The 26,979-nt window shown below is 41.1% G+C and overlaps 1 protein-coding gene across 6 annotated transcripts in view; it reads left to right on the top strand.

The window, feature by feature from the left end:
- The window catches only part of LOC113590661 (Kv channel-interacting protein 2), a 134,950-nt gene that overhangs the window by 99,116 nt on the left and 8,855 nt on the right, over positions 1-26,979 (top strand). For 2 of the 6 annotated variants that reach the window (XM_035529791.1, XM_035529794.1), the window contains exon 1: positions 8,357-8,815. The exons of the other annotated variants lie outside the window; for them this stretch is intronic. In XM_035529791.1, the coding sequence (XP_035385684.1) occupies positions 8,710-8,815 (106 nt within the window). In that variant the 5' untranslated portion in view covers positions 8,357-8,709. Of the gene's footprint in view, positions 1-8,356; positions 8,816-26,979 lie in introns of those variants that run through there. 6 annotated transcript variants of the gene reach the window in all.

Genomic DNA, 26,979 nt, shown 5'->3' with positions numbered 1-26,979 from the left:
ATTTCAGTATTAGATCTACTCTTGAATAAGGCAGCACAATGACAATAAAAAAAAAAGTATTACTTTTTACATGAGTATTGTTTCTATTATACATTCCTTTCTGTCTTTTTTATTTATATAGTACACTACTTCAAAAATGTTACTTCTAGGAGCAGCAGGTCCCACTTCCCACCTGCGTACCATTAGTCTCTGAAAATAAAGTGTTATCATTTATCCCCTGAACGATGTGTATTGTAGGCTGTAATCCTGATCGCATTGGGTTTTATGTGTGTTACTGTATCTAAAGCCAACCTTGTTCAGTATAATCTTTTGATTTTGATTGCTGTAGCCAGGTTGTTAGGTTACTAGGTATAAAACGCTTACTGAAGAGTAAACATTCTGGACAATAAAAATGTTACAATGTTTATTTAGTTATGTACTTGTTATTGATTCAGTTGGATGTGATTGAAAATCAGGCACGTTTTCTGATATTCATACAAAATGTGGCTGATCATAGTACAACCTCCAGTACTGCTTAATGGGACTGGCAGCATTATCGTCAATCAGTTCAAAGGTACAGTATCCCCTACACACTTCTTATCAAGCGTTCTCCTTCACCCATCTCCTTAGCAGAGAGATAAGCAGCTTTGGCTTCATATCCCCTCCTTTATATTAAAAAAGCACTTTGGAGAAATCGATTGGAGTGGAGATCAGTTGAGCGGCGAATGTGAAAGTATTTTTCCACAGAGAGACAAAGTGAAGAGAGAGATAGTGAGATTATAAGAGAGATAGAGTCCATGAAACTGTACCGAGTGGGCCGAAGTCAGAACTGGTGCACATTAGAGATCTCCTACTGTTCCCTGCACTTCTGTGTCTTGAGTATTGAATTATAGTAGCATCTTGTTTTTGTCACCTAGTGAATACTTGATACTAGAGATAGGTAGGAGAGCTTGGTGTGGTGATGGAAATGAAATCGAACGAATTTGTTTTTAGGAGAGCATTTGAGTCTCCACCGCATTCACTGTGCTTTCTGCTGAAAACCATATGTGCAAAATTATGTGGACACCCCTCCTAATTACTGAGATTAGGTGTTTCAGTCATACCCATTTTATGAAATCAAGGACATAGCAATGCAATGTCTATATACAAATATCGGCGATAGGATACTGTCATCGGATGCCTGGCTAAATCAACTGTAAGGCTGTTATTGTGAAGATTTAAGGCTGTTTTGGATGCAAATGATGCTAATGCAAGCCTGACCCTGAAGAAGAGTTCCTGCCAGTTGGCCCTTCAGACCAGTGTGGTCACCAGGGACCCTGCAGCTGTGCCTGATTGGTTCATCTGCATGTTCAAATTTGCATATTAATGTAGTCCACATCTTTTCATAGTTTCAGCCATAAAGTGTAAAGTGTACCTCCATCCCTTCCACTATGACGCAGGCACGGTAATTAATTTAAAAAACATTTTTTTGGAGGACAGGCCAGATGAGAGCATTTGTTTTGATTAAAGGCAGCATGCCCAGGCCATTGGTTCCTGGCCTCACACCACTCGCTAGACCATCTGGGAGGAGTGGGACAAATCTTCCACAGCTTTCCATAGTGACAGCACAAAGTGAAAATGTACTAATATGGTTGCAGTGTCATGAAGTTATAACAGAGGTGTCTTATTTTGTTTGTTTGTGTTTTGACATATTTTTGCTTCATGGTGATCATCCTGTTGCAGTGGTGGTTGTGAGCATTGTAGTGGAAGATAGCATCCTTTCAATTTTTTAAGTTGTTCTTGTTTGCCAGTTTGTTTGTTGGAGCATTCTTTGTGAAAGTCAGATCATTGCGACTCTGTGTTTGTGGGAGACTGCAGAATGAAAGACGAGGGCTATAGGAGGAACTGCTTTCCATGAAGTTTGAACACCTCATGTTAAATCTGGCTTGTCTTCACGCTAGTTGAAGAAAGGATTTTCCAGAGCTTGCGCATTTTTTTTTGTGCAAACCTGTGTGACAGCCTAAATGTCCTCAGAAGATAAATCATGTTTTATATCGAACAATAACATTTGTTCAATGCTTGCTTTGCAGAAGTGATGTGAAATAATTTCTTTGTGCTTTGAAATGTGTTCATAAATGTTTTTAAAAAGTCCTATACTAAAAATATTTTTAGTTAGAGTCTGGTGCCATTTGCCACTTAACATGGACAAGAATCACCTACTATTGCAAGAAAAGAAAATTCAACTGACATGCAAAATGATCTATTCTGAGCCTGCTATTTTGGTATAATGTATAGAAAGAGGCAATCTTGAAAACAGAGTTATGACATAAACAGTCCCAATGCAAAATTGCCATTCCAGTAAGGTGCTCACAGTAAATGTCGGTCTGTAGCACTTCTCTTCACTTTTTAGTGCCCATGAGCAATGTAGGAGTTCCAAATGTGATGTTAAATCACCCAGATGCAATGTCAGTGTCAATATCTTCATTATTCCCTGCATAAGTCATCATTATGCCTTTGTCTCTTGCATTTCACTCGATCTTCCATAACTGACAGATGGGGACATAACCAACACATCTGGATGACTCAGAAACCCAGGTAGCTGTCCACAGAGACTTGGCCATGCTTGAAATATATGGCTTTTCTCACAGCCTTTCAGCAAGCTTGCAATGAAGTCTCTCTTATTAGTAACTGTTTTAAGCTCTTGAATTACTCTTGAATTACTTTTAATGATGAGATACCAAGGACTTCACAAACCATTTTCAGTCCCACAGATATATCTTGCAACTGTTTACTAAGGCTCAATTTAGCTGGACCAGCAAAGCTTCACATCAGACTAGTACAAAATGATGCATGGTGTGACAGTTCCCCTTGTCATATGATGCAGATTTCACACGAGGCTTCTGTTTTTGTTTACTGTTACACGTGTATCTGTTTTGATCTTTTGCCACGCCTCCCTAAGGTAGTGGGTGTTGTGTCTCATTCACCACACATAATGAATGTTTATCTATCTATTTATAAGCCTATTGTGGTTCTTTGACGTATTGTCAGTCATTGTAATTTACGCTACATTGTTTTTGGGTTTTTTTTGTTCTCATTTGTACACTTATATGTTTGGTTTCATTTTGTTACTTTCATTAAACAATTCCGATGGAGACCTGCATTTGCATCCTCCTATTTTTTCGTGTACGTTCTACGCCCATGATACATAGAATTGCACATGTGGACATATAGGATGTGTGGATAGCTAATCAGAATTCAACTGCTGAATCATTGCAGTGTAGCCAGGTTAACGCAGGATATAAAATTTGATTCATGAGATAACATATATAAGTTTATATAAGTGTTTAACCTATATAAGATGCAGATTGTGAATTTAACTCAGAATGTTCTCCAGTTGTGTCAGTCCACTAACCTTGGTAGCCACATTCCCAGTACCAGCCATCAAGTTGTAGGCTATTTTTCTCTACCTGTGTTACTCTGCGTGCTTTGATTATTTGTCATTGCATGACAAGTGAGCTGGTTTGAATGAAATATTCCTTTTAGTGTTTGTTCTTATTCCAAAGTTTGGAATGAGAAGCTGTGTGAGTGCGCATAATATTATAGTCCCCTTTGTGTGAAACAGAATTCCAATGTTTTGTTTTTTTTCAAAACAGAGAAAGCTGTTTCATTCTCTGTCTATTAGTACTTGGTCTCTCTCTCTCTCTCTCTCTCTCTCTCTCTCTCTGTGTGAGTGTGTGTGTGTGTGTGTGTGTGTGTGTGTGTGTGTGTGTGTGTGTGTCTGAGTGAAATGGGACGCTAAAAAAAGCAATAGGGGCCAGTCAATAGGGGACATGTACATTACTGTCAACAAACTGAAAGGAGGCTGGTGGCTGTTTTGTGTGTGTGTGTAAATCTAAAGATGAATATATCACTATCTGATAAGCCTGAGTTTTACAGATATAGTGAGATGCACTGGCTACAGCTCTGTTGTGACAGGCTAGTGTTACAGGAGAGACAAACTCAAAGGCATAGGATTTTCTGAGATATAGAAAGAGCAACAATATGGCTGCCACTGCAAAAGACAGACAAATTCTTTTGTGCACAAAAACAAAAGTTGGGAGAGGATTTGCTATATTCGTGACTGGACTTAGTAACTGTTGAACTTGCATTGAAGACACAACTGTTGCATTGAAGACACATTAATACCTATGCAGCATATAGTGATGATTAAATGCAAGGATGGTTTACTGAAGTTCTATTTTCTATACTGAAGTAAAACAGGCAGGTAACAGAGAAACCGGTATCAGAACAGAACAGAGTCATTACTCATGTTTGTTAGACTGAATGCATTAAAGCAAATGTTTCCAATATACAGACTTAAGAGGCCATGATGAATTGGCTGCAGTCATTAAATGGACTATGCTGATGGACAACAGTCTTCACTGTTTCAGGGGCAGATTCTGAAGCCAACAGCATTGCACATTTTGGAGAATTGTCACTAGATAAAATTGTATCAATTTCTATAAACTCTTTATGAAGGCACTACAATATTAGTATAAAATAATAAAAAACCTTTAAAAATGTTGTGATGTAACACAGTGCCCTTACTCAGAATCATACAGGAAACTAGAACAAGCCATGCCCAAAAGTCTGTATGCCAATTTGACAATTTTATCTGCATACTTGGGGCAAAAAAAAAAAAAAAAATATTTGTCAAGTATTTATCAAGTTATGAATGACTAAAGTAATCCCCACTGGCCATTAAACATATAAAATATTCAGGAAACCTGGTCAACTGAAAGAGTGGTGTACTTTTAACAAATGCATGTAAGAGTAGAGAGACAGGAAACAGGGTCACACCCTTAAACAGTTTTTAATACATAAACGACTAGCAGGTGCTTTAATATTGGTAAGGCCTTAGTTCACAACTATCACTGGTGGTTAGTCAGAGGTGGTAAGAGAAACAGAGTACCCTCAAATGTTGTGCACTAAATAGTCTTAAACACTGCCTCCAAATTGTAGTCTTTTTCTATAAATCCAGTATTTTCTATGTCTAATTTTGGAAAATGTTTTTATTATTCAATTTCTTCCCAGTTTGGTAAATGGAGATTAACAAATAACCACTGTAACTTAAACTGAATGGCAGGGGAGGAACAACATTCTGTCACGGGACGCTCCCCCCCACGAGTCACGTGGTACGGCCTGCCGCGTACAGGGGGGTTCACTCATGTTTGTAGCCACGCCCCCGTGAAGGTACGCACCTGTACCGGGTTAAGTGTTAGCGTGTGTCTGTCTATTTAAACCCCAGTGTGTGCCTCACTGTTGGTTATTGTTTGTTTGTTAGCGTCTGAATGCAATGCCTGTAATCATGTTTGTCTAGCCTGTGTTAAATGTGTCTGTGTGCATCGTTAATGTTGTTTGTGAGTGCCACCATCGTCTATATGTTTTTGTGTCATTAAATGTTTCACTTTGTTGAAAGAGTCCTGCTCTACACCCTTTCGTTACACATTCATAAAAAGGCCAGTAAAAACAGTCCAATAGCAGGCAAAATAGAATTAGCCTCCTTTTGTATTGATAACTGTTAGCCTTGAGAATCACTTGGCATGAGTTGGCAACATTAGATCTCTTATCTTCACGTCTAAGGCCAGCAAACATGGCTGTAAACTTGGAGGACATGCAGGAAAATGTTACTTGCATAGCATTGTGTGTATAAGCTGTGCTTTTGTTGAATAAATGTTGTATAAATGTTATTTGACAAATACAGCAGTACTGTGTGTTTTGGTTAGATAAGAAAATGGTCCTGATTAGTATGCATTCATGTCAGCCTCCCCAGAAATATTCCTCAAAAACTCCCAATGATAACTACATCACAAGGCTGAGCTGTGTAACATAGTTCAAGCCAGCTTGATCTATTACTAAAGATCTATTACTGTAGTGCAGTGAGCTTTAGGTTGGGATAGCATATGGTGCAAATATCTCTCTCTCCCCTCTTACAAAAGAATTTTGACTTCTCTGTTTAAATCTTCCATAAAACCTTTAGACTCCTTCAGATCCTATCTAAATTGAATTCATTGCTCTATGTGAAGTGCTTTTACATTCAATATTACGTGATAGATCCTTTCATCCAGCGTACCATCCATTTGCCCACTGAGGGGATGGAGCTACTTGTAGTTATGTGCCTTGGAGAATAGTAAAAGGTATCAACTGGGATCAGACCTGTCTCACTCTAGCTAAGTGCCCCGACCAAAGTAACTACTACCACTTTGTTCAATGCTGAAGCAGAAAAAGGCAAGGCCATTTCTAGAAAACATTGTGGTATATTTAAAAGATGCTCATTGGCCAAGTCCTTCACAGTCAAAGCACATGCCAAATGAATGCTCATAAGACTCATACTACGTTGATGCTCCAGTGGAATGATCGGTGAGTGCTATAGCCATAAAGCTAACAGAGTGCACATGAGATGCTTTTTCCAACTTTCAGTGTTATATGCCTGTTCCCTTCACGGAAATATCCATAAGCTGAGGAAATTGCATACACATTGATTGCTCTTTTTAAAAGGTAGTGAAAAGTGCACTAAATCACCATTAGCAATACATAATTCCTCTTAGCCTTCAATTACTGTCAGGTTATGAGGGAGCTCACCTTTGCACTTTACTCTTTAAAGTTTCTGATTTCTGATTCAGACCTAAATGTGTGTGTGTGTGTGTGTGTGTGCGTGTTTAGGATGGGTATATAATGTAGTAAAGTAAGCCTTAACTGCTTAGCTTACCTCCCCACCACCACCACTAGTATTCCTGTTTTTCTCTCACTCCTTATCTCTTATATTGTGTGCAGGATCACAGTGCACAGGCACATACCCATTGTACAAGGAGGTCTAGCAAGGAAGCCAGACTTTTCATGTTCACAATGCTCCCAAACATCCCCTGTGAACAGGAAATAGTCTGTAGACTTTGAGCAAAAATGGAGAATGTGCTCCACATTGTGTGGTTACCACTGTCAAAGTTAATATTGTAGAGCTGTGGGAGTGTGTACAATACTTTAAAAATAGATAACTTACCTGTTGAAACACAAAATAAAAATCAAATGGTTTCTTTTTAAACTCTTTTCTTTATTAAAGTCAGCCTTCAAACAAACACAAACCTGATAGAATAGAGAATACTCTCCTTTTCATTTTAGATGGCACCTCTGAATGCATGGCAAAAATGGAAAAAATAAAACTAAAGAGAAAATCACTTTAGGAGGGATGGAAAAGGGAAGTCCAAGAAAGAGGGCGTGACTAGTGTCTACCCTGGCACATAGCAGCCAGAGAGAAAGAGAAAAATAAAGCTTGCCCCCACATCCACTTCAAGGTTGTGAAATTGTTCATTAGTTTGTGATAAATAAGGAGACATTCAAAATCAGATCTGTGTTCTGTCAACCTGTGGGAGCTGGATAACATCCTTGCAGAGAGAGAGAGAGAGAGAGAGAGAGAGCGAGAGCGAGCGAGAGAGAGTGCACACTGTCTGAGAGTTTTAACACCCTCACAATAAACCCAGCCTCAGGTTCAAATTTGTGTAACCACTTATAGGATGACAGTCTTGAGGTGGCAGCACTAAATCTTCTTTTCTGGCAGTAGAATGTACTTATCAGAATGGTGGCAGGTACAAAGCGAAACCATATGACTGCACTTTTGCATATCTTTTGCATGTCTTTCCCCCTTGTTGTTCTTGATCACTGAGGCATTTCAATTCTGTCACCTTTCTAACCCTCTGTTGCCCTTTGCACTGTCTTCAGTAGCTTTGGCCATCATCTTGATTGGGTCACAGCAGAAGGCTGTGACAGTGCACTACAGGAACTCTTAGTATGAATTTCTATGAAAGAAATAATCAAACCTTAATGGAAAAAGAAAAAAATGAAAGGGCTACAAACATTAACGCCACTCATCATTAATAGCTCATCACCAAACTGTTCACAATTTCAGTAATTAATTTCAAAATATTTGCAAGTTGAGGTCTTGATCATTCTGCTAGGTCAGCACTGATCATCTGAACACTGATCCATTGTTCAGTTCAGGTCTTGTTATCCTACAATGGCTGTATATCAGTACTGTACCTTGTATTGACTTGTATCAGCATGAATTGTGCTTTAATGAAAGCTCAAACCAGCTGATTTGTTTTATTACATGTTTGTGAGGGGGGGTAGGAGACATACTTTCTTAACTGCCTCCATCCTTGTTTACCAAGGTGCCTCAAAATATCCACCACCAGTTACCTTGGAAACCACATTAAGCAAATCAATGAAAGCATTGTCACTGGATAGGGAGGGCATGCTTCTCTCTCCCCTCTCCCTGTTCTCTGCCCCCCACTCTCTCTCACTCTCTCTTTCCTACTCTCTTCTTCTCTGTTTCACTCCCTCCCTCTTCCTCACTCATCCACACACACATGCCGACAAACAGCCCCAGCAGTTTGCCTCGTCGAATCTCCGCTGAACCTCTGCCCCCTGCCACCCCCTGGCCGTTTAACAGTTTTCTGGAAGAAAGTGACTTGTGCACCTTGGATCTAGGAGGGAAGCCTGCAAGAACGCGGAGAGGATCTAATCACTTTCTCAGCCACCACTTTCTCATGCTCCAGCCTGTGGGACTGGCCTGACCACCCTCAGGCAGAGGGTTTAAGCAAGAGGACTCTGGGAACTGTAGTTCCTTTTCTTTCTTTTTTTGTAGTATTGGCTCAAATTGTTATAAGTGTTGGGATAGCTTTCGGGTGGTGGACCACAATGCGATGAGAGTGCTCCACTATGATGAACCTGGATGGCCTCGAGATGATCGCGGTCCTGGTGGTCATGGGACTCTTCATCAAAGTCCTAGAGCAGTTCGGGCTGTTCGAACCCGTCGGAGGAGAAGGTAACGTGCTGTATGCCCCAAGAACAGCTTTAGGAGCAGAGTCAGACACGAGCTGCTTTGCAGTCGGGGGACGGGTGGGGTGGGGTGAGGTGGGGGGACTTGCAAGGAGTGTCAGGGGGATCTTGATCGGCCCATGCAGAGGCTCAAGGCTGGGCAACCAGAGTGCCCACCCCGGCCCGCAGTGTGATTCGTCCTGGCTGTCCCATCTCAGACCAGTGCGAGGAGTTGGGTTACTGCCTGCAACTGTTGGCTCTGTAACTTTATCCCATGAATCTTTCTACTTACCACCCCACCTCCCCTGTCTCCTCCACTTCCTCTTAGCCTCTGCTTGGTGCATTTACAGTTGAATCAATAGCATGGTACAAAGTGGCTTTGAGTGGTGCCCTTTGTGGTGTACCGGGAAATCCACCCCTTTGCTTTGCCATTTTACCTTGAGAAAAAACAAGGCTTCATTTCACGACAAATGTGGTGAGATGGTTTGGAGAGTGCAGGTCATATTTTGGAGCTGTATTTGTTTGCATAGCAGTGTATTTTTAATGCTTTATGTTGTGGTGGCAAATATTATAGGTCAGTCTGGGATTTGGTTTTGCAGATTAGGTGATTACCAGTCAATCTGTGATCAATAGACCAAATATTTGGTGCCACTGCTTCTGTGGCCTAAGGCATTGTTCTGGTGTGAAAGCATTCAGTATAATGACTCAGAAGTTAGTGTTATGCTCTTCTAGTCTGCAGCACTGACACTTTTATGGGACCAACTGATTTATCTCTTCAATATTAAACTTTATGTTGCCAGACAAGGATTATATGCAAGGCAACATGTCTGCACCTCCCAGAGCTCTTCAGCACACAGGGAGTGATCTTAGAAGTTTAAAACAACTTAAAACAACTGGTCCTCGTCTATTGATAAATCAATACCCTCTCTTGCCCTTTAACATATCACAGTTAAGATTAAGGATACTTCTTCTTTAATGCTTGTATGAACAGCTCTCGAAGTTGAGATGCCTTTTCTTAACTTTTAGCTTTTGCATAAGCCTTTGCCAATGACAAGGTCTTCTCTGCTCCCATGACAATGGACATTTCAGCATTGATGTTTATCATTATTAGGGTAAGATTTTAAAAGGGTAAAGGTTGAAAAGGAAGCTTGTCGAGTGTTCGTTTATCAAGCAGATGTGGGTTTGGGTGTCAGACTTTGGGCTTCGTGCTCCGTGCCTAACACCCCAGGCTGGGTGCTGCAGGGATTTTAAATGCTTTGAAAGTCTGTGAAATCAACTCATCATTAGATGTTAAGAGTACTCTGTAGTACTGGTGTTGGCAGTGGGAAAAATAAGTGGTAGCACGGGACTAAACCGGTTTTTGGTGGAGAGTGGCTTAGAGGGGAGAGGCATGGGCTGATGCAGCAGAATTAATCAATCCCACTACCCCACCCTCCAGCCCCCACCTGCAGTCTAACGCAGCCCTCACTACTGATGTGTCTCTTGGCATGTGGCCAGCTTGCCAGGGGTGCCAACTCTAGTGGCTCATCTTGGAATTAAAAAACTAAGTTCTCTTTATTTTTCCCCGGGCGCTTGTGCCAGTACTTGGCCCCAACTGCATTTTAGAAGTGTCTGGCTTCAGTGCTGGGGAAAAACTGGGAAGGACACAAGGGAGAATAGCGCACAGAGAGTCCAGATGAATTATGTGAAGTGATGTAATAAAAAAGATATAAAGCGCTCAGCTGCATTAATTTGATAATAAAGGTGTCTCAAAGATTGAATTAACTCCTACTGGACTTTGCTTCCTTTTCTGTCTGTATAAAAACCTTCAACCCTCTTTATTTTGACTCTGTCAGCAGAGGTCATCCTCTCTGACTTGGCACTAGAGCTGTTAATTATTAATAGTAACAAGCACTTGGGCACTCACTGCTTCTTTTCATTTCCACGCACCTGATGTGGTATGCTGCTGGAGTAATGAATAGGTGTCAAGGCAGTGTCATGTGCCGGGGGCTTTAAGAGTTATGCCATGTGTAGGACTTTCCTCACTATGAGCGAAAACGCATGTCTACCCCTTTGGTTGTCTGGCTCTCGGGCCAGAGTGGCAGGTCACGCCCCAGCCCGCCGAGGTCAATAAAGGAGAAACGCTTATGAAATGCTCAGCACAATTCCTCTTCAGGCACCTTTCATGCTTTAAGCTGATGTGTTTGCTGTGTAGCACATTACACTGATATTTTCCATGGCCACCTATCATGGTCTCTTTTGTTCTTGCATCTAGAAGCCATTATTTTTTTGTATTTCCTGTTAGTTTGGCTAGTTTGGCACATAATGTGGTTGTGGATGCTTCTGGGTTGTGTATTTCTGTGGAGTCATATGTTCCTGAATAAGTTTGCAGTGACCAAAGACCTGCTTACCCAGGTATGTTACCACCTTATAAATTGTGAACACATTACATAGTTCACTTTCCTTCATTTAATCAGAATTTTGCCAATTTATATATGTCAACTGATTCAGATTAAATTGCCAATGCTGCTGTATGACTCAAACAATGATTCAGACCTTTAAGAAGTTAGGATCCCCTGCCGGCGGATGTTTTGTGAAAAAGTTGGGTGAAGAACCTTGACTATGGTAAAATGTTTTTACTGAAACTTAGGAAAGAAAGTTTAGGAGAGGTTTATCAGGTTGTTGGCCTTTTCTCCTTGGTTTTTCATCTTTTTCATCTTTCTTTCCATCTTTCATCTTTCTTTCCATATCCTAAGTCCCTTTCCATATCCTAAGTCCCTTTTACTGAAATAACTAGACAAGATACGCCATCTTCTTTAGAAACTAGAAATTGCCCACTTATAATTTGTTAAAAAAACCTGCTGAGTACAGCTCCAGTGGTAGCACAATTGTCAAACCCAGTGAATGCCCCATACCACCCAGCCTGAGAAAATGCTAAAATCCTTAATGGTGCCAATGCTAGACTCTATTGAGTCTGCTGTATTTCCCTAAGACTCCAAGCCTGGAGATAGCAGCTGCTCATCACCAGGATGACCTTCACATCTCTTTGAGAGCTGGCATTTCTTTCTGTTTCTCTCTTTCTGTCTCTTCCTCCCACATGTGGTATTCATAGCCATTAATGGAAAGATGTAGGCAGACAATTCAAATTGATTCCTAATGAGTGGACTGCTCATGTGCCTTGATGAATCATCAAGATTGTAATGCCCTGCTAGGAAACTTCAGCCTGGAAGCAAGGGTCCAGGAGCCTGCCTCAGGGACACAAACATTGCAAGACTGCTCATGTCAGCAACCGCTCCCCACCCACAAGGGAAATCACACTGCTATAGGTAAAAGGTCCACGGCATATCCAAGGTCTAAAGAGATTGTGGTGGAAAAATGAGAGCACATCAAACACAGACAGCCTTATGCACTGAGTAGTAAAAAGTTTATTGAGTTCTGTCCCCTGTATGACAGAGAAAGAGAACTGATTCGCAGTACAAGTTCCCTCCCGTAATACACAGAGGAGAAAAGAAAGAAAAAAGAAAAAACAGCTCCTATAAGGTATCTGAACTTCATGCTTTGGTTAGCCTGAGCACAGATGGCGTCTTCTATCTCTACAGTTAGAACAGTCTTCTTCTATCTCTATGGGTAGAACAGCATGTGAGCCACTGATGTCCTTGCCTCTCACGCCTATCTATGGACTGTTATGCTGTGACTATAGAAACACAAAGCAAAGTGAATTTCCACAACATTTCCCCCTTTGATTCTATATCACACACTATCACACATTTCTTCAGAGAAAAGCACTACAATGTCCTCGAGCGGGCCACCAACACCGCCCGTCTCGGGGGGGCAGAACGTCCTCGCAGACATGGGGTCGGTCAGCGGCAAGATCGCTGAGAGCCGGCATGGTGAAGACACTAGAGAGACGTCTAACACACAATGACAAAAAAGGAAGTAAACACAGAAGAAGAAGAAAAATGGGTAGCAGAATGGGCAACGCTACAGTGGCTAGGTTCGCTGCCCAACTGCCCAACCAAGCTGTCAGCCAGGCCCAGAACCCACCTGGAACTGCAGGCAGCGGAGTCATGGCAGATCGCATATGATTCATATAATTAGTAATATTAGTGCTAAGATCTGGAATGTAAAAACAGCAAGAAGTGTTGAACATTTTGCATACTCCACCTTCCTTCATGGTTAAGAGATCTAATATCATTCTATGTTGTAGCACTGCTGCCCTTATCGCTTGTTTTTCTAGCTTTAATGCACCTATAGCTGCTGAGGTGTCAGTAACTACTTGCAGTAACTGATAAGCTAAGCCATTGATCTTTTGTAGAGCTACTACTGTGCCACCACCCAGGAAAAGGGACCAGCCAATGGTTTCACCCAGAGTGGTCCATGGGTCCCTCAGAATTCTACCACAATAGTCTGTGCTGGTTATGTCTCTCCTCACCCTGTGCTGCTTGGCATGGGGAAGTGTATACACCTGTGTCCTTGGGTGCACTACAGCTGGATAACAACAACCAGTCCAAATATGTAGTAATTCACCGTAGGCTACCAAACCACAGACCCACATCACATTCCGATATCTCTGCGGGGTTGTCATGGAGCAGTTCCACAGGAAGCTGCCATTGGAGTTACTGCAAGTGCCATTGCTATGCACCTGCACATAGTCGATGCACCTAGACCAGCCTACGGGCACCTGCTGCTTCATCTGACATGCACATATCTCACCCTTTCCAGCTGCAGCATCATTTTTGGTGGTGCAGGGTCAGTGGGGCTGGAACAGTGTGAGGTCTGGTTAGTCACCTGGCACATAGAGAGTGTCATGTTCACTGCTCCTACATCTGCCTTTTTCAAAGGAATTACAGTTCATGGGACACTGGTGTGCTGGCACACCAGGCACTCTTGCTCGATATGTTGGGCATGTACGATGGCTGACATACATGCTGTATTATGTTGGCATTTAGCTGCTAAGCATTCTGCCTCAGTGGTATTGGCGCCCTGGAACGGTAACAATGCTCCCAACAAGTCGTGAGACTCATCGTCCATATCAACATGCAGTCTACATGTTAGCTGAATGTGATCTACTCTACGTGGCAGTGCTACGAGTGTCAGTGGCGCACAAATGTCAGCACCCACCCTTTCTATACAGCACAGATAGCTACTGTTGGGGTTAGTCATATTCCAGTTTCCTCGTAACGTTATCTCAATGGCATTGTCATCCCCGGGTGCGTTGGCAGAGGTTAGAATGGCTGATTGCTTAACTTCGCTATTAGTTCTGATGTCCCATACATATTTTCTGTTTGCAGAATAATCATAAGAATCAGACGGAACCCTAATGATTTGACACTGCTTTGTGGTGTTCTCTCCTAGGTGACCTGTAATTGTCTGCTGCACTGGCTTATTGAAGTCTTGAAGCCATGAGTCTTTTCCCCCATTAGGGATGTTAAAATAGCTGTAACCTTGCCCAGACCATTTAATAGAAGAAGAAGGTCATATAACCACCTTTCTCATCTACCGTCTGAGTGAAAGGTTTGTTGAGATCAGGTAAACCTAGGGCAGGCACGCGTTGTAGTGCTTGTTTCAATTCTACAAATGCCTTTTCCGCCTCTGGGGTCCAAGCCAACTGCACCGCATTCCTGGCTTTGGTGGGAATGATGGCTCGTAGTGGTCCCTCCAGTTCTGCATAGGACGGAATAAACATGCGACAGTAGGAACACATGCCTAAAAAAGATAACACTTGTTTCTTTATGGTCAGTTTAGGTAGCGAAATTATAGCTTGTGCTCGATTTTGAGTCAGCCTGTGTGTATTCCCCTTAATGATATGCCCCAGGAGTGTTACTTCCTCCTTACAGTTCTGTAATTTTGCTCTACTAGCCTTATGCCCTTCTGCAGCTAAATGTTTCAACAGGCGTAAGGTGGCTTGCTTGCACAACTCCTCTGTCAGCGCTGCTAGTAATAAATCATCTACATATTGCAGCAGAGTTGTGCCTGTGGGAAGGGTAAGACCTTCTAGACTTTGTTTTAATGCAGCATTATAAATGGTTGGTGATTCACAATAGCCCTGGCAGAGGTGCGTAAACGTGTATGATTTTCCTTCAAAGTAAAAGGCAAACCAATACTGGCTATCTGGATGCACCGGTACACTAAAGAAAGCATTCACCAGATCCACAACGGTGAACCATCTACTGTCATTCCTCACAGGAAATATGGGGGTACAGACAAGCGAGGATGGGCATGGTATTATTACACCGTCATCTTGAAGGGATTGGAATATCGGCCTAATACCTTCTATAGCCTCCTTTTTCAACGGGTATTGGGGTTGTTTCAGTCTGTATGTGCCCTTTGGCGTAATCTGCACTGGCTCACAACTTTTGATTAATCCCACATCGTTTTTTCCTTTAGTCTAAAAGATATCCGATACCTCACTCAAAAAATTATCATGCTCGGATTCTGATGCTACAAAGTTGGTCAAGGGTGCACTCTGATGAGGTGAGGTAAGCTCTACAGTTCTGTTAGCCATAATTACATACAGCAGAGTCATTCGGAATGCATCTACTCCTGCATTATAATAAATAGTGGGTTGTTCAGTGGGTTCCCATCTGTGGAGATGACTCATTCGTCTTATCCACGGTCCCACCTCCCGCCATTGTCTAAAAGGATTACTTCTTCCTAGTGAGACATGGGGGATGGAGTACTCAACATCATACCACCGTTTCTGTTCATCAGACAGTTCAGCTTGTGCAGCTACAAAATCATTATTCCAATTCAAATATTTAGTTCTAATGGTCTCTAGGTTTTTATGACAGAAAAAAGCTTCCGCGTACTGCTTTTTTGGACCATCGGAAACATATGCAGTCACATGCAAACATTCAGCATTCATACAAGTAAATTTACCCTTTGTTGCCCTTCTGGCAGTTTTGATCATGTGTTTGGTTATTTTCCCTGACCCACCTTGCAACCCCCACTCGTAGATATGACTCCCCTTCTCCCAGCTGCACCATCTGTGCACTGGCGTCACCTTCCGCGAAGGTAACACTGAGTTCCTTTGGGGAGCTTACTAAAGTACAACTCAATTTGCACATCAAATCTTGAGCCAGCAGGATGATCGGGCACAGAGAGGAAATAAGGAACCCATGTCGAAACTTTCGTTCCCCCACCTGACATTGGAGAGGCGCAGACATTCTTTCATGCACCACCTTTGCACTCGCAACCATTATACGCACCGTCCTATTAGTAATCGGTACATTAATCCCTTTGGCTTGAATTACTGAGTGCATTGCGCTGCTATCCACTAAAAACTTCAATTGTTTTCCATTAACAGTTAAGATAACTTGGGGTAATGCTAGGGGTCCCTTTCTTAATTGCTGAGAATACATAGAATAAAAACCTGGCACTTCCCTTTTCTGATGGGGTTAGTGGTCGCTCACAGCTGTCCCGCCTCTCCTCCGCCCGTCAGTCCACCTATTCCAGATCATTTCTCTCCCTCCTGGAGCATTTTGCTTCCTTCCTCATCCTCTCCCCCTGGGAGCCACTTGCTGCATCATGGTGAACATGGCTTGATCCATGTTGTCTGCTCTGTTCTTTGAATTTGAGCTTCATGATGTCTGGCATAGTCTTCAGCCAGTCTGCTGAGTCCGAACGAGGTGTCAGCATCCATTTCCTGGTTAACCACTCTGAGGGTGATTCCTTCGTTCTGTGGCGTGGGCTTCATCTAAGAGACCAGTGTGTGGTCCTGCTTGAGGCAGTCCATAGGCGGGTGGACGTTCCGCTGTCACTGGATCAGGCACCACGGCTGCTGGTTTCCATTGCGGTGGAGCAGAGTCGAGATTGGGATCGGCTCTGGAGGACACACACTTAGAAGTGGAGTTAGGTTCATCCCCCCTCCCAGTCCCCTTAGTTTGTTTGTTTGTTTGTTTTTTCCTGTTATCCACATTTTAAGACTTGCTATAATATTCCCATGGTGTCTATCCCATACCTTACGCTGACCAGAATCCCCTGGTCGTTTTTCTATATGTCTAAGTATATTATTAAGCAGTTTCACACTCAAGCTCCCATTCCGAGGGAACCCATAACAATCTACCCATATGGGCAACCACCTTAGGGCACTCTCCCCATAGTCCCTTCGCATGTCATTATGTAAGGGCTGGTTCCACTCGGATGGGTCATATTGTATTAATTTAATATTTTGGGATCCCATTTTATTACTCTCTCAATGCATGCGCTGCTGTAATTTAGTCCTGCTAACGTATCTTATGCTCCATTCACTCGTGGACTGATTCTCCTCCCAGGTCCGGACCTATTACGTCTTCTAGACATCCCTAATCTCACGTCTGAGCAATAGGTGCCTCACTCCCAGCAGGCTACTGTTTCACTTTACTTTGCACCATCGTAACAAAGCTATTTCAAGTACATCTGAAATATTCTTATGCTAGAGGAGAACTCCTGAATGGCCGCACAGAGGGAATATAAACGTCTGTGTACCTACACAATCACTGCTCTCTCCCACTCACGAAATGGAGAAGGGACTTTAGAAAGCAGTATCTGAGGACTTTGCTTTGCTCAAATGAACAGAGTAATGATGGGAATTTATGAGGCAAGAAATGCCTCAGCTGAGGTTACGAGATGAATCGGCAGATTGAAGGAAGTCACTAATTCAGTGTTTGTATAGGCTGACTTTGTCTCTTTGGCTTTATATGGGCATCCATAAAGGTGCCATGGATAGCAAGGTCCTGAAGTCCTCCTGCAGACTGCCTATCATAGTTTGTAACAGTTTAGTACCTTTTTTCTCAATGGAGGTTGTGTTTGCAATGCAAACAGAGCTTTTTGCCCTGTGTAGAGCAATGAAAGGTTTTTCTGTTTTACAGTTTCCAATTACATGTGAATTTATGGCCATATATGTTCTTCTTTGAACAGTTGCTCAGGGTTTTTTTTCTCCCTTTGGTCCTTTGCTAAAGGATTTGCTAACCAATAAAATGCACATAACTTCAAACAGATATACTAAGGTCATTTTGTGTCATAGACATGACATTGTGTCTTCTGTCATTAAAGAGTACCTTTTGAAAAGCTTTTTATACTTGTGCAGTACTAACCCACTATTAGTTTCACATGTCATGCATGCACTGCATCTTTTGATGGTAACAGTGCTAGTAATAAGCATCACAGAAGTTTATAACACAATTATCACAGCAGCAGTCATGACAGTTCCAGTCCCATCTGGGGGAAGCACAAGAGCGCTTTGGGTTTCATTATATACAAATGGTCTGTAGCGATCTGATGGGTGGCGTGTGTTGCACAGCGCTGCCTGTGAGGAATTATTCAAAACCAAAAGCAATAAGTGTATTAATCACTGGTTTTAGGTTTTATATGGCTGTGGTGTGAAGTTCCCTTTTCAGCCATGAGAATGTCACAGTCAGAAATTGCTTAAAATACTTCCTTAAAGTAAGTTTAAGAAACATTTACAGAGGCCCAACTATGAGACTATAATTTCATATAATAACTTCATATAATATCAGCAATTTGATGTTGTGAAATCACAGGCTTATGCTTGCCATTACTGTGCTGGAATAGCATTGGAAAAGATTTTTGCAATAATGCAATAGAGGATGTAATAGTGCCAACATGATAATAGCTGAGAGGTAGTGAAAAAAGACTGCACAGATTGTACAGATAGGATGAATAGCCCATTTATACACACAAACTCACACACACACACACACACACACAGACGGAGAGAGAGAGAGGGAGAGAGAGAGAGAGAGCGAGAGAGAGAGAGAGAGAGAGAGAGATGGAGAGTCAGAAAAAGAGATAATGTTTAAAGTATTTGTTTTTGAGTACTATATTAGATGCCACTCTGGACAGAATTTATGTTTATCTGTTTGATTCTTTCTTTCTTTCTTTCTTTCTTTCTTTCTTTCTTTCTTTCTTTCTTTCTTTCTTTCTTTCTTTCTTTAACAGCAAAATTTGGACACCAACCTTGTCTTAACTGACTTAGTATCCTAAATTAACGAATTTAATTATTTCATATTATCAGAGGTAGCAAGAACTGAGTTCTCTGCATCTGTCTCTGTAACAAAGAACAGCTTATAGGTTCTTTAACCTGTTCCTGTCCAGTGTCCTCATCTAACTCTACCTGATCCTTTTTTTTCAGATCACCCTTAATTTATTTTCAGATCATGCCCACCACACTTACAGATACCCAGAGTCAGACATACCTTCAAAGCCACAATTTTCTGTTACCGGGCAGCATTCTCAGTCTCTCCTCCTCCTTCTATGTTTTTTCTTTCTCTCTCTCTCTCTCTCTCTCTCTCTCTCTCTCTCTCTCACTCTCTCTCTCTCTCTCTCTTTCTCTCTCTCTCTCTCACTCACTCTCTCACTCTCTCTGTCTCTGTTTTCTTTTTTTTCTTTTTCCATTTACTCTGCTCTAACTTTCTTGGCATACAGTGGTATTGCACCGAGCTGTCTCATGCAAGTGCACAGGTGGGAAGTAGACAGGTAAAGATGAAGGATGTTGTGCTTTCATTCTCCCTCTCCCGCCGTTCACTATACTGTGTCCCCATGGAAGCATCAGGCCTGCGGGGCCATGCCCTCGCTCCCTCACTTTCAGCCTGTTGCAGCTGCTCACTGGAAACCACGTGATGCTTGGTACTTGCTCAAACCGAAGAGTGACTGACCTTCAATTTGCTGCATTGAATTAAATGAATGGGGTGTGTGCTTGTGTATGTATGTGTCTGTGTTTCGCGTGTGGGGAGGGGGGATGTTGAAGCACCTATGTTCAATCCAACAGATGGTATACACAATACAAACATATATACTATGTTTAGGGTACCACAAGATTCATATGAACTAGCAACAGATCTGCTTCAACAGGCTGTTACTACAATGTCCCAGATCTCCCATCAGAGTTCTTTGCTTTCTATGTTCAATTTTTTCTTGTTCATGAGAAATAATCTGGCAAGTTACCGAGACCTGTGAAACAAAATTCATTTCAATCTCCCCACAAATTTGCGTCTCAGAAAAATGTAATATAAATATATCCTTCCTTTACATCTATATCCCGTACCATCTTAAATGGTTTTCTGAATAAATGTGCTCATATGTACAGATACTGGTGATGTGCAGTAAATCAATATGTTTTTATTGATTTGCAGTCAAGGCCTAATTATAACTATCTGCAAATCATTGCAGTCACAATGATGTTTTAAGCCTCAGACTAAGCTTTGTTGGGAATATAACAAAGTAGTGTGTAGTATACCCATGAATGGGGACTGTGGTGCTGAGATTTATTAATTGCGGATATTAAATAATAAAAACAAAATGCTGCATTTGCCAGTATGCCCCATTACCCTGGTGCCCTGTGTATCAGGAGTTGAGCCTCATTATTTCAGCCTGGTCTTAATTGCTTCAACTCAAGACGTCAGCTAAATGTGAACTGCATGAACATCCAGTGTCCTGCCAAAACAGAAGACTTCAGAGAGCCTGGCTCTTGCAGTCATCATTTGTGCTCATTTATTGGTGAGTGCTAATTCTGTATGTATTTACATTCTACATCATATCAATAATGACAAAGAAATAGTATGTTTTGTTGCTTTGTACTATAAATATTAAATTACTCTGTAATGTGGTCAGATATCATGGGGGGAGCATTAAACTTTGTTTTGCTCTTGTGCCTGACAGGCTATTAAAAATGCATAGGTAGAGACAGAACAGTGGCCTTTCATTACAGAATATTCGAAATAAAACTTTAATGTTGGAGTTTGACAGTAGCTATTAGTCTTTTAAGCCTTCACATTTAGGGGTGTAACAGAAAAACACTGCCTTTGTTGGATGTGATTACACTTGGCTTTGGTGGAGCCATTTTGGGAATAATGGAATGCCTCAGGGCTCTTATTTTGTAGTGCTTGGTTGACTCCTTCTCAGGCATCCAGTTGAGAACTTCATCTTTGTTAGGAATTCACAAGAAAACAGTCCCCACTATGGATTGGAGTATGGATTGACTGAGTACTTAACTATTTTACGTAAATTAATTCAGCACTAAATCTCAAACAAACATGTTTTCAGCATTGAGGTTAATTTTTACATGTCACTAATATATTTAAGAAATGGTCATTTACAACTAATTAGATACTGATTACAGTTTAGCAATATCACACTCTCAGGTCATTTTGTAAATTACTAATTTAGCTATTTTAATGTACTTGCCTAAATTTAACTTTAAATTGTTATTTACTTAATATCTTGACACCTAATAGGCTATTTCTAATTACATGTGGTTGTTCGACCCTTTTTGTTACTGCAGCACTTCCCTTAGTTGTAGGATCAGCTTCCACAAGCGTGGAATCTCACATAAACATGTTTTACAAAAGTGTTTCTACATGATATGAATCCCTATTGCTTTGAACCGAAGTACAATTAAACAGTTGTCTTTGAAGCTGAATCTAGAACATAGAACATAGAACATAGAACATATGAAGACATGCAGCCACACATCATTACCCACAACATGAAGAATCCTTGAGAGGAACCAAGACTCAAAGAGGGGCCCATCCTTCTCTGTTCAACACAGGACAGCACAACAGCAACAGTGTAAACATTAAAGAACAAAATAAGCAATGATGACATATAAGCAGGTTCCTAGAAGGCCTAGTCTGAGTTCAGTGAATGTAGGTGTGTCTGAAATCATCTCGCAAAAGAATGTCTGCCCAAGGCGACGAAAAAGTGGGTGGCTGGGGTGGAAGGATGGTGGGCCACAGAAGGGGGGGAGGACGGGCGCAAAAAGGGATAGTTGGAGGAGCCATAGCAGCTGAGACTGGCTAAAGCTCAACAATAACATGGCAGTAGTATGTGTACCTCGGCAGAATGAAGGTGTTTAAGCTGTCTGTTCCTTGACAGGGCTCAATATAGAATGGAACAGCCCGACTGCAATTTTGTTACATTAGCAGTATATATTTTGTGCCCTCAAATAATGCCCAATAGAGGTGTATGGGAGGTCGTTTTTAGCTTCTGCAACTTCTGTAAGCAACGTAAACCATTTTAAATGTCCGTAAATGCTAATTGTGTGTTATTGTTCTTTGGTGTTTAGTGCTAGAATATCCCTTTATTGTCATTTTTGAGTGATTGTACTTTGCTTGATTATTTACAGTTTAAAAACCTTTAACTTTTATTCTACCACATTCAAGCAAGATGTATTCTACTTTTGTCTCTAAAACATTAAACCTACAGCTCATTACATTTAATGAGTTAATAAAATTTATATCTGGGTTTACATGTGGAAACCACCAATCATAAATTGTGATACTTAACTAAATATGCAGTTATTTATCAAATTCTGGATGTTTATGAACAGAAAAAAAAAGTTTGAATATATATGGTATTTTATCTATAATCTTTTCATACTAATGGAATAAAATTGATTAAAACTTCAGGTGGACTTTCCTGATTCTTTTTGGTAGTGTGCAGGCAACATTCATTATATTTGCAGACATTCTACTATTTGCTTCACACACCTACAGCAGATATCTTTCTTTGTTTTGTCTGATTCAGTGCAACTACACACTTTTTGTTTTTCATTTAATCTTTTACTGAAATGCTAAATAATATTACACATAACCTGTAGGTCTTCCACTGCAGAGATTCTCAGACCAGTCTCTGGGGATGCCTATTGCACCATTGTTCTAGACCAGCTCCTCTTACAATTGAATGAGGAACTAAAGGGCTGCAGAGGTCTCTATTACCAAAGTAAAATGTATTAGGAGATGGACCAGAGCAAAAAACATAATTGTCTCAGGGGTAATCAAGGTCACATTATATATATACCACCAAATAACTGCATACCTTTTAGTCCTTTTTACTCCTTAAACTCAAATGTATTTTTAGACATATTTCATCAGATTATTTCTGTTTCTACTCTTGCGTAAAATTAGCATGCTCTTTACCCCAGAACAGATTTGCCACTCATCTCTGAGACTGTCCTACCATGTTCTCTGCTTGATGTGTATGGCCGGATTGTTCCTGCTCACCTCACGGTGCAGCTCCTACCCCTTGTGGCGTTTCAGAGGCATTTTCTCAAAAGCACCCAGAGGGCTGCTTGTGTTCTTATGGGACAGATCCGTGAGACCCATGTTAGCCTGCAATGAGTTGCAATGGATTGCTCTGGTTCCCTCAATTCCTCTCTTCAAAATCCTTTTTTAAAGCTCTGTCATTCTGCAGTCTCATATAAAGCTTACTAAACTGAGTATGCCTAAATCCAACATGGCGTGACCAAGGACATAAATACTTACTGTGTCTCATTTGAACATGTAGGTCTGATCCGCATGGCTCACTTGGCACATTGGTAGCACTTCATGACCAAGTAAAGCCTGGTTTTTGTAGATGAAGCCAAGATCTGTTCTATGTGAGAGTAAGCAGTGCAGGCGTATGATAAGGTTGTATGAAATTCCTTTTGATACCTGTCTTCCCAGGCCTCAAAGCTAATTGGATCTAGTGTGATGCATTAAGGACACAAGTTGAGCTCTGATACTGGTTGATGCTTACTGTGGAGTTTACTCTGACTGTTGGTCACATTTTGTATTGCCAGTAAAAAGCTACCATGTGTGTAATCAGTATGTATTGTCAGTGTAGACCTTTGCTGTCTCTGCACCAGTGACAAATGTAAGGGCTCTCTGAAACTAATGAGGAATCTCAGCTTGAAGGAAAAGCAAAAAAGTCACCAAAAAACACAAATTTTCATCTATGAGCCTCTCTTTGGTACAAGTTTTTTTTCACCCCAATAAGTGACAGAGAGATATTGATTCAGTGGCTGAAGATCTGATTTATCAGGCTTCATGAAGGTCGGGGAGTCAATGTGGATCTGTCTGCCTTCTGCCACTCTGGGCCTGAGAGATGCTAGCTAGCCCTGTGGAGTGGATTTCAGCCATTAATAGAGTGTGTCCAGGCTCTGTTTGGATATGCTTGGGCTTAGCCATGAAAGTCTGGTGTTGAAAGTTACATGAGGCCAGAGATTTGGTTTTTCATGTTTTTTAGTGTTCTTTTTTATGATGAGGATTTTGTGGAACCAACAATTATTAGTCTCCAAGTACATATAAAGTGTATAAAAAAGGCAAGAATGAAAGTGCTATGACTGTTATTTAGTCGTAGCATGAAAACAACACTGCAGGGCCTGAGATTGAATTGGGTTCAAAAGTGGACTTTACCATTTTGGGCATGGGGGTGTGCAGTGTACTTAGGATGCACCTATCCAATCTCAAAGTCAACAAATAGGTATACCACAAAATTTTATGATTTGGGAAGACAAAGATGGTGAGTCTGGCATTTGCCTTGTTCAATGAAGCACCCAGATTAGTAGCAGTTTTAGTGAAGATCTGCCTCAAAGCTTCATTTAAAATTCCATTTAAACCAATCATCAATTTAATCATCAAACCCATTCCATCTTCAGGTGGATGAGATCACATTCCAAATCTTGGCCCCTACTGCTGGTTCACACAGAGAGCCAGATTGGGATTAATAATTTATAGATGGGCAATATATTCACACACGCCTATTACTAACTGAAGCTCATCAGGATATGAGGTCAGACTAGTTAAAAGATGGCTCATTTTGCAGGTAATCAGGGATGCTTTAGGGGACTCTGCCATTTATTTATAACCACCAAATGTTCATATCTTCCAAAGCAGAGTAATAATGCTTTCATTTGGCAGCTGGTAAATCTCCACATAGAGATAGGAGGGTTCAGTTCTTGTGACATCAGGTCTGAAATCAGTTTTGTGTCCTGTGCCTTCAACACATGCATTGGGAGAGCAAATTGTGTGGACTGCTTTGAGGCCTATTAAAGGCTATTTGGGTATATGTGTACACTGCATTTGTGTTGCCTGCAAATTAAAATCAAATGTAAATGGCAAAAGCAGCTGCCTCAGCTTTCATAGAGCATGGATTGCCCAGGCTGTCATGATTTTTCAAATGGATTCTATAAAATCTCTGCTTACGTCCTCCAACCACACCAAACCTTGCTCCATCCCTGGCCAGCAGAGAACAGATTACCAAACTGTTATCAAAAGAACATTCTGGATTGCAGTTCCAAGATCTAATAGTGATCCATTGACCCAGCCAAGGTAAGCAGGTGTGAAAAGAGGAAATCAATACAATGGGAGGTGTCTTTTCGGTTCTGCCATTACAACAATTTTTTTTTAGCCCCAGAATAGCAAATTATAGCCAATACTTCCGTAATGCAACAGTTCAGCTAAGAGAAGCCATCAGAAGCCACTAAATAATCCTTCATTTCAGAATAATGTCAACTCAGTCATGTTCGATGTAATATCACATGGAGGATAATGCAAGGTATGTTAATTGCAATTGTGACCTTTTTGACAATAGTTCACTATTGTTTGTCATATGAATGATGGACAGTTATGAGACTCAGGGTATAGTCAAACCATGGCACTTTTTCTTTGTTTTTTTATCTTTTTTATTGCTTTGTTTTTTTTGTTTGTTTGTTTGTTTGGTGGATTTGTGTGCAGTTGTTTACACTTTAGTTTGAAAAATAGAAACATGGCAGAAAGAGTTTAGCATGGATTCATAGTTTTTTAGTGCCCCCTACTGGCCTGTTTGAGAGCTTGACTTCTGATGTCAGAAGACGGGATGGGTAACAGGAGACCTCGAAGCTATGTGCATTAATTGAAATACCTTTTCCTCTACATAATTGTAACAAGGTGGATAAAAAATTGAACATGTGTCTCTATCACCTGTTTAATTTTATTAACACTTCTTTGTGAAGACAAATGAGTTACAAACATATGAGTTACATGTGTTTAGGTTTTGGTCGAAGGGGTACATTCAGTTGCTATTCTCCCCTGATCACTAAAGCTTTTAACCTTACTAAAGGTGGGCAAAATTGCCAGCAATCAGATCAGTGGTTAAGGTACTTAACATGTGATTGGAAGATTGCCAGTTCAAGCCCCATCACTGCCATGTTGCTGCTGTTGGGTCACTGGGCATGGCCCTTAAACATTAATTACTTAACTTGTGTTCAGTCATAATTGTAAGTTGTCTGGTATGTAGCTCATGTTGGACATGTGGTTGTTATTGATCGGTTTTGGCTTGAGTCATCCTGTGCCCCAGAACTATTCAGAATATGAAAAAATGCAAGTGAGATAATGATCTATGGAAATGAGCACTGCCCTCACCCCCCATCCCACCTAACCCTCAGTGGCATTAATTGGAATCATGTTCACCAGATTTGGTTGGATGGGCCCATTCGTTAGCCTGCTGCTTTATTCCTCCACTCCAGTCATTTTAATCAAGTTTGAGAGTGATAATTGTGCAGGTAGAAGACTAAATTTGGCAACTGTTAAATGATTATTTCTCTGTCCTAAGGCAAAGGAATAACTCATCCCGAGTGCCTAACTAATTAACCTTAGACATACACATGCACAGCGCACTCTACATGCACATCATACACATACACACGTGCAACGTATTGCCTTTGGAGCCCAACACTGTCTCAGCTGAAGCATGTGCCTTATTGAAAGGACTAGACGTAACTGAATAGAAAGCTAATATAGAGTTAATATAATCTGAATATAAAGTATTTTGAACTCATCACCAAAGTAGATATAGACATGCATATGTCAATTAAAAAACTAAAAATAGAATAATTGCGACAAAAAAGATACAAAGCTAAATGCTTTCATTTAATATTGACAGCAGAGTATAGGTCTGTTCCATTGTAATTCAGCTGTAAGTTGGATGAAAGATTCCCATTTGTCCGTTCCTAACACAGTGGGCTGTGCTTTTAGGCCATGTGCCAGCTCCTAAAACAGAAATTAAGGACAGTATATTGAAGGTGAGGCTTCAGTGCCAGTTTGTGTTTGATACCCGGAGTGCTGGCTGGAGCCGAGCCTGTTTTGTGAACTTCTCCAAAGTGTGTTTACTGATGATCAGGAGGGCTAATTTTGTCACTCCCGTTCTTGATGATGAGAGGAATGGGAAAGCAACAACAGCCTCCCATCCTGAACTCATATTGTGGGGTTGCTGGAACATACGTTTAGCCTGACAGGAGTGAGCTGAGACTTGTGAAGTGTGCAGCCAACTGTCCAGCACAGGTGCAGAGTACATAGCAGAGTACAGGGGCTTCAGGTGTGAACTTGATAGATAGCAGGGAGACTTTGTATGTGTTTAATAATGCTTAAATAAAAAGATTTGCTACCTTGTCTTTGA

The sequence above is a fragment of the Electrophorus electricus genome, chromosome 9, assembly GCF_013358815.1.
Source record: "Electrophorus electricus isolate fEleEle1 chromosome 9, fEleEle1.pri, whole genome shotgun sequence".
In the NCBI taxonomy this organism is placed as follows: Eukaryota; Metazoa; Chordata; class Actinopteri; order Gymnotiformes; family Gymnotidae; genus Electrophorus; species Electrophorus electricus.
Note: the sequence above shows the minus strand (reverse complement) of the source record. Positions and strands in the feature narration are given on the sequence as shown.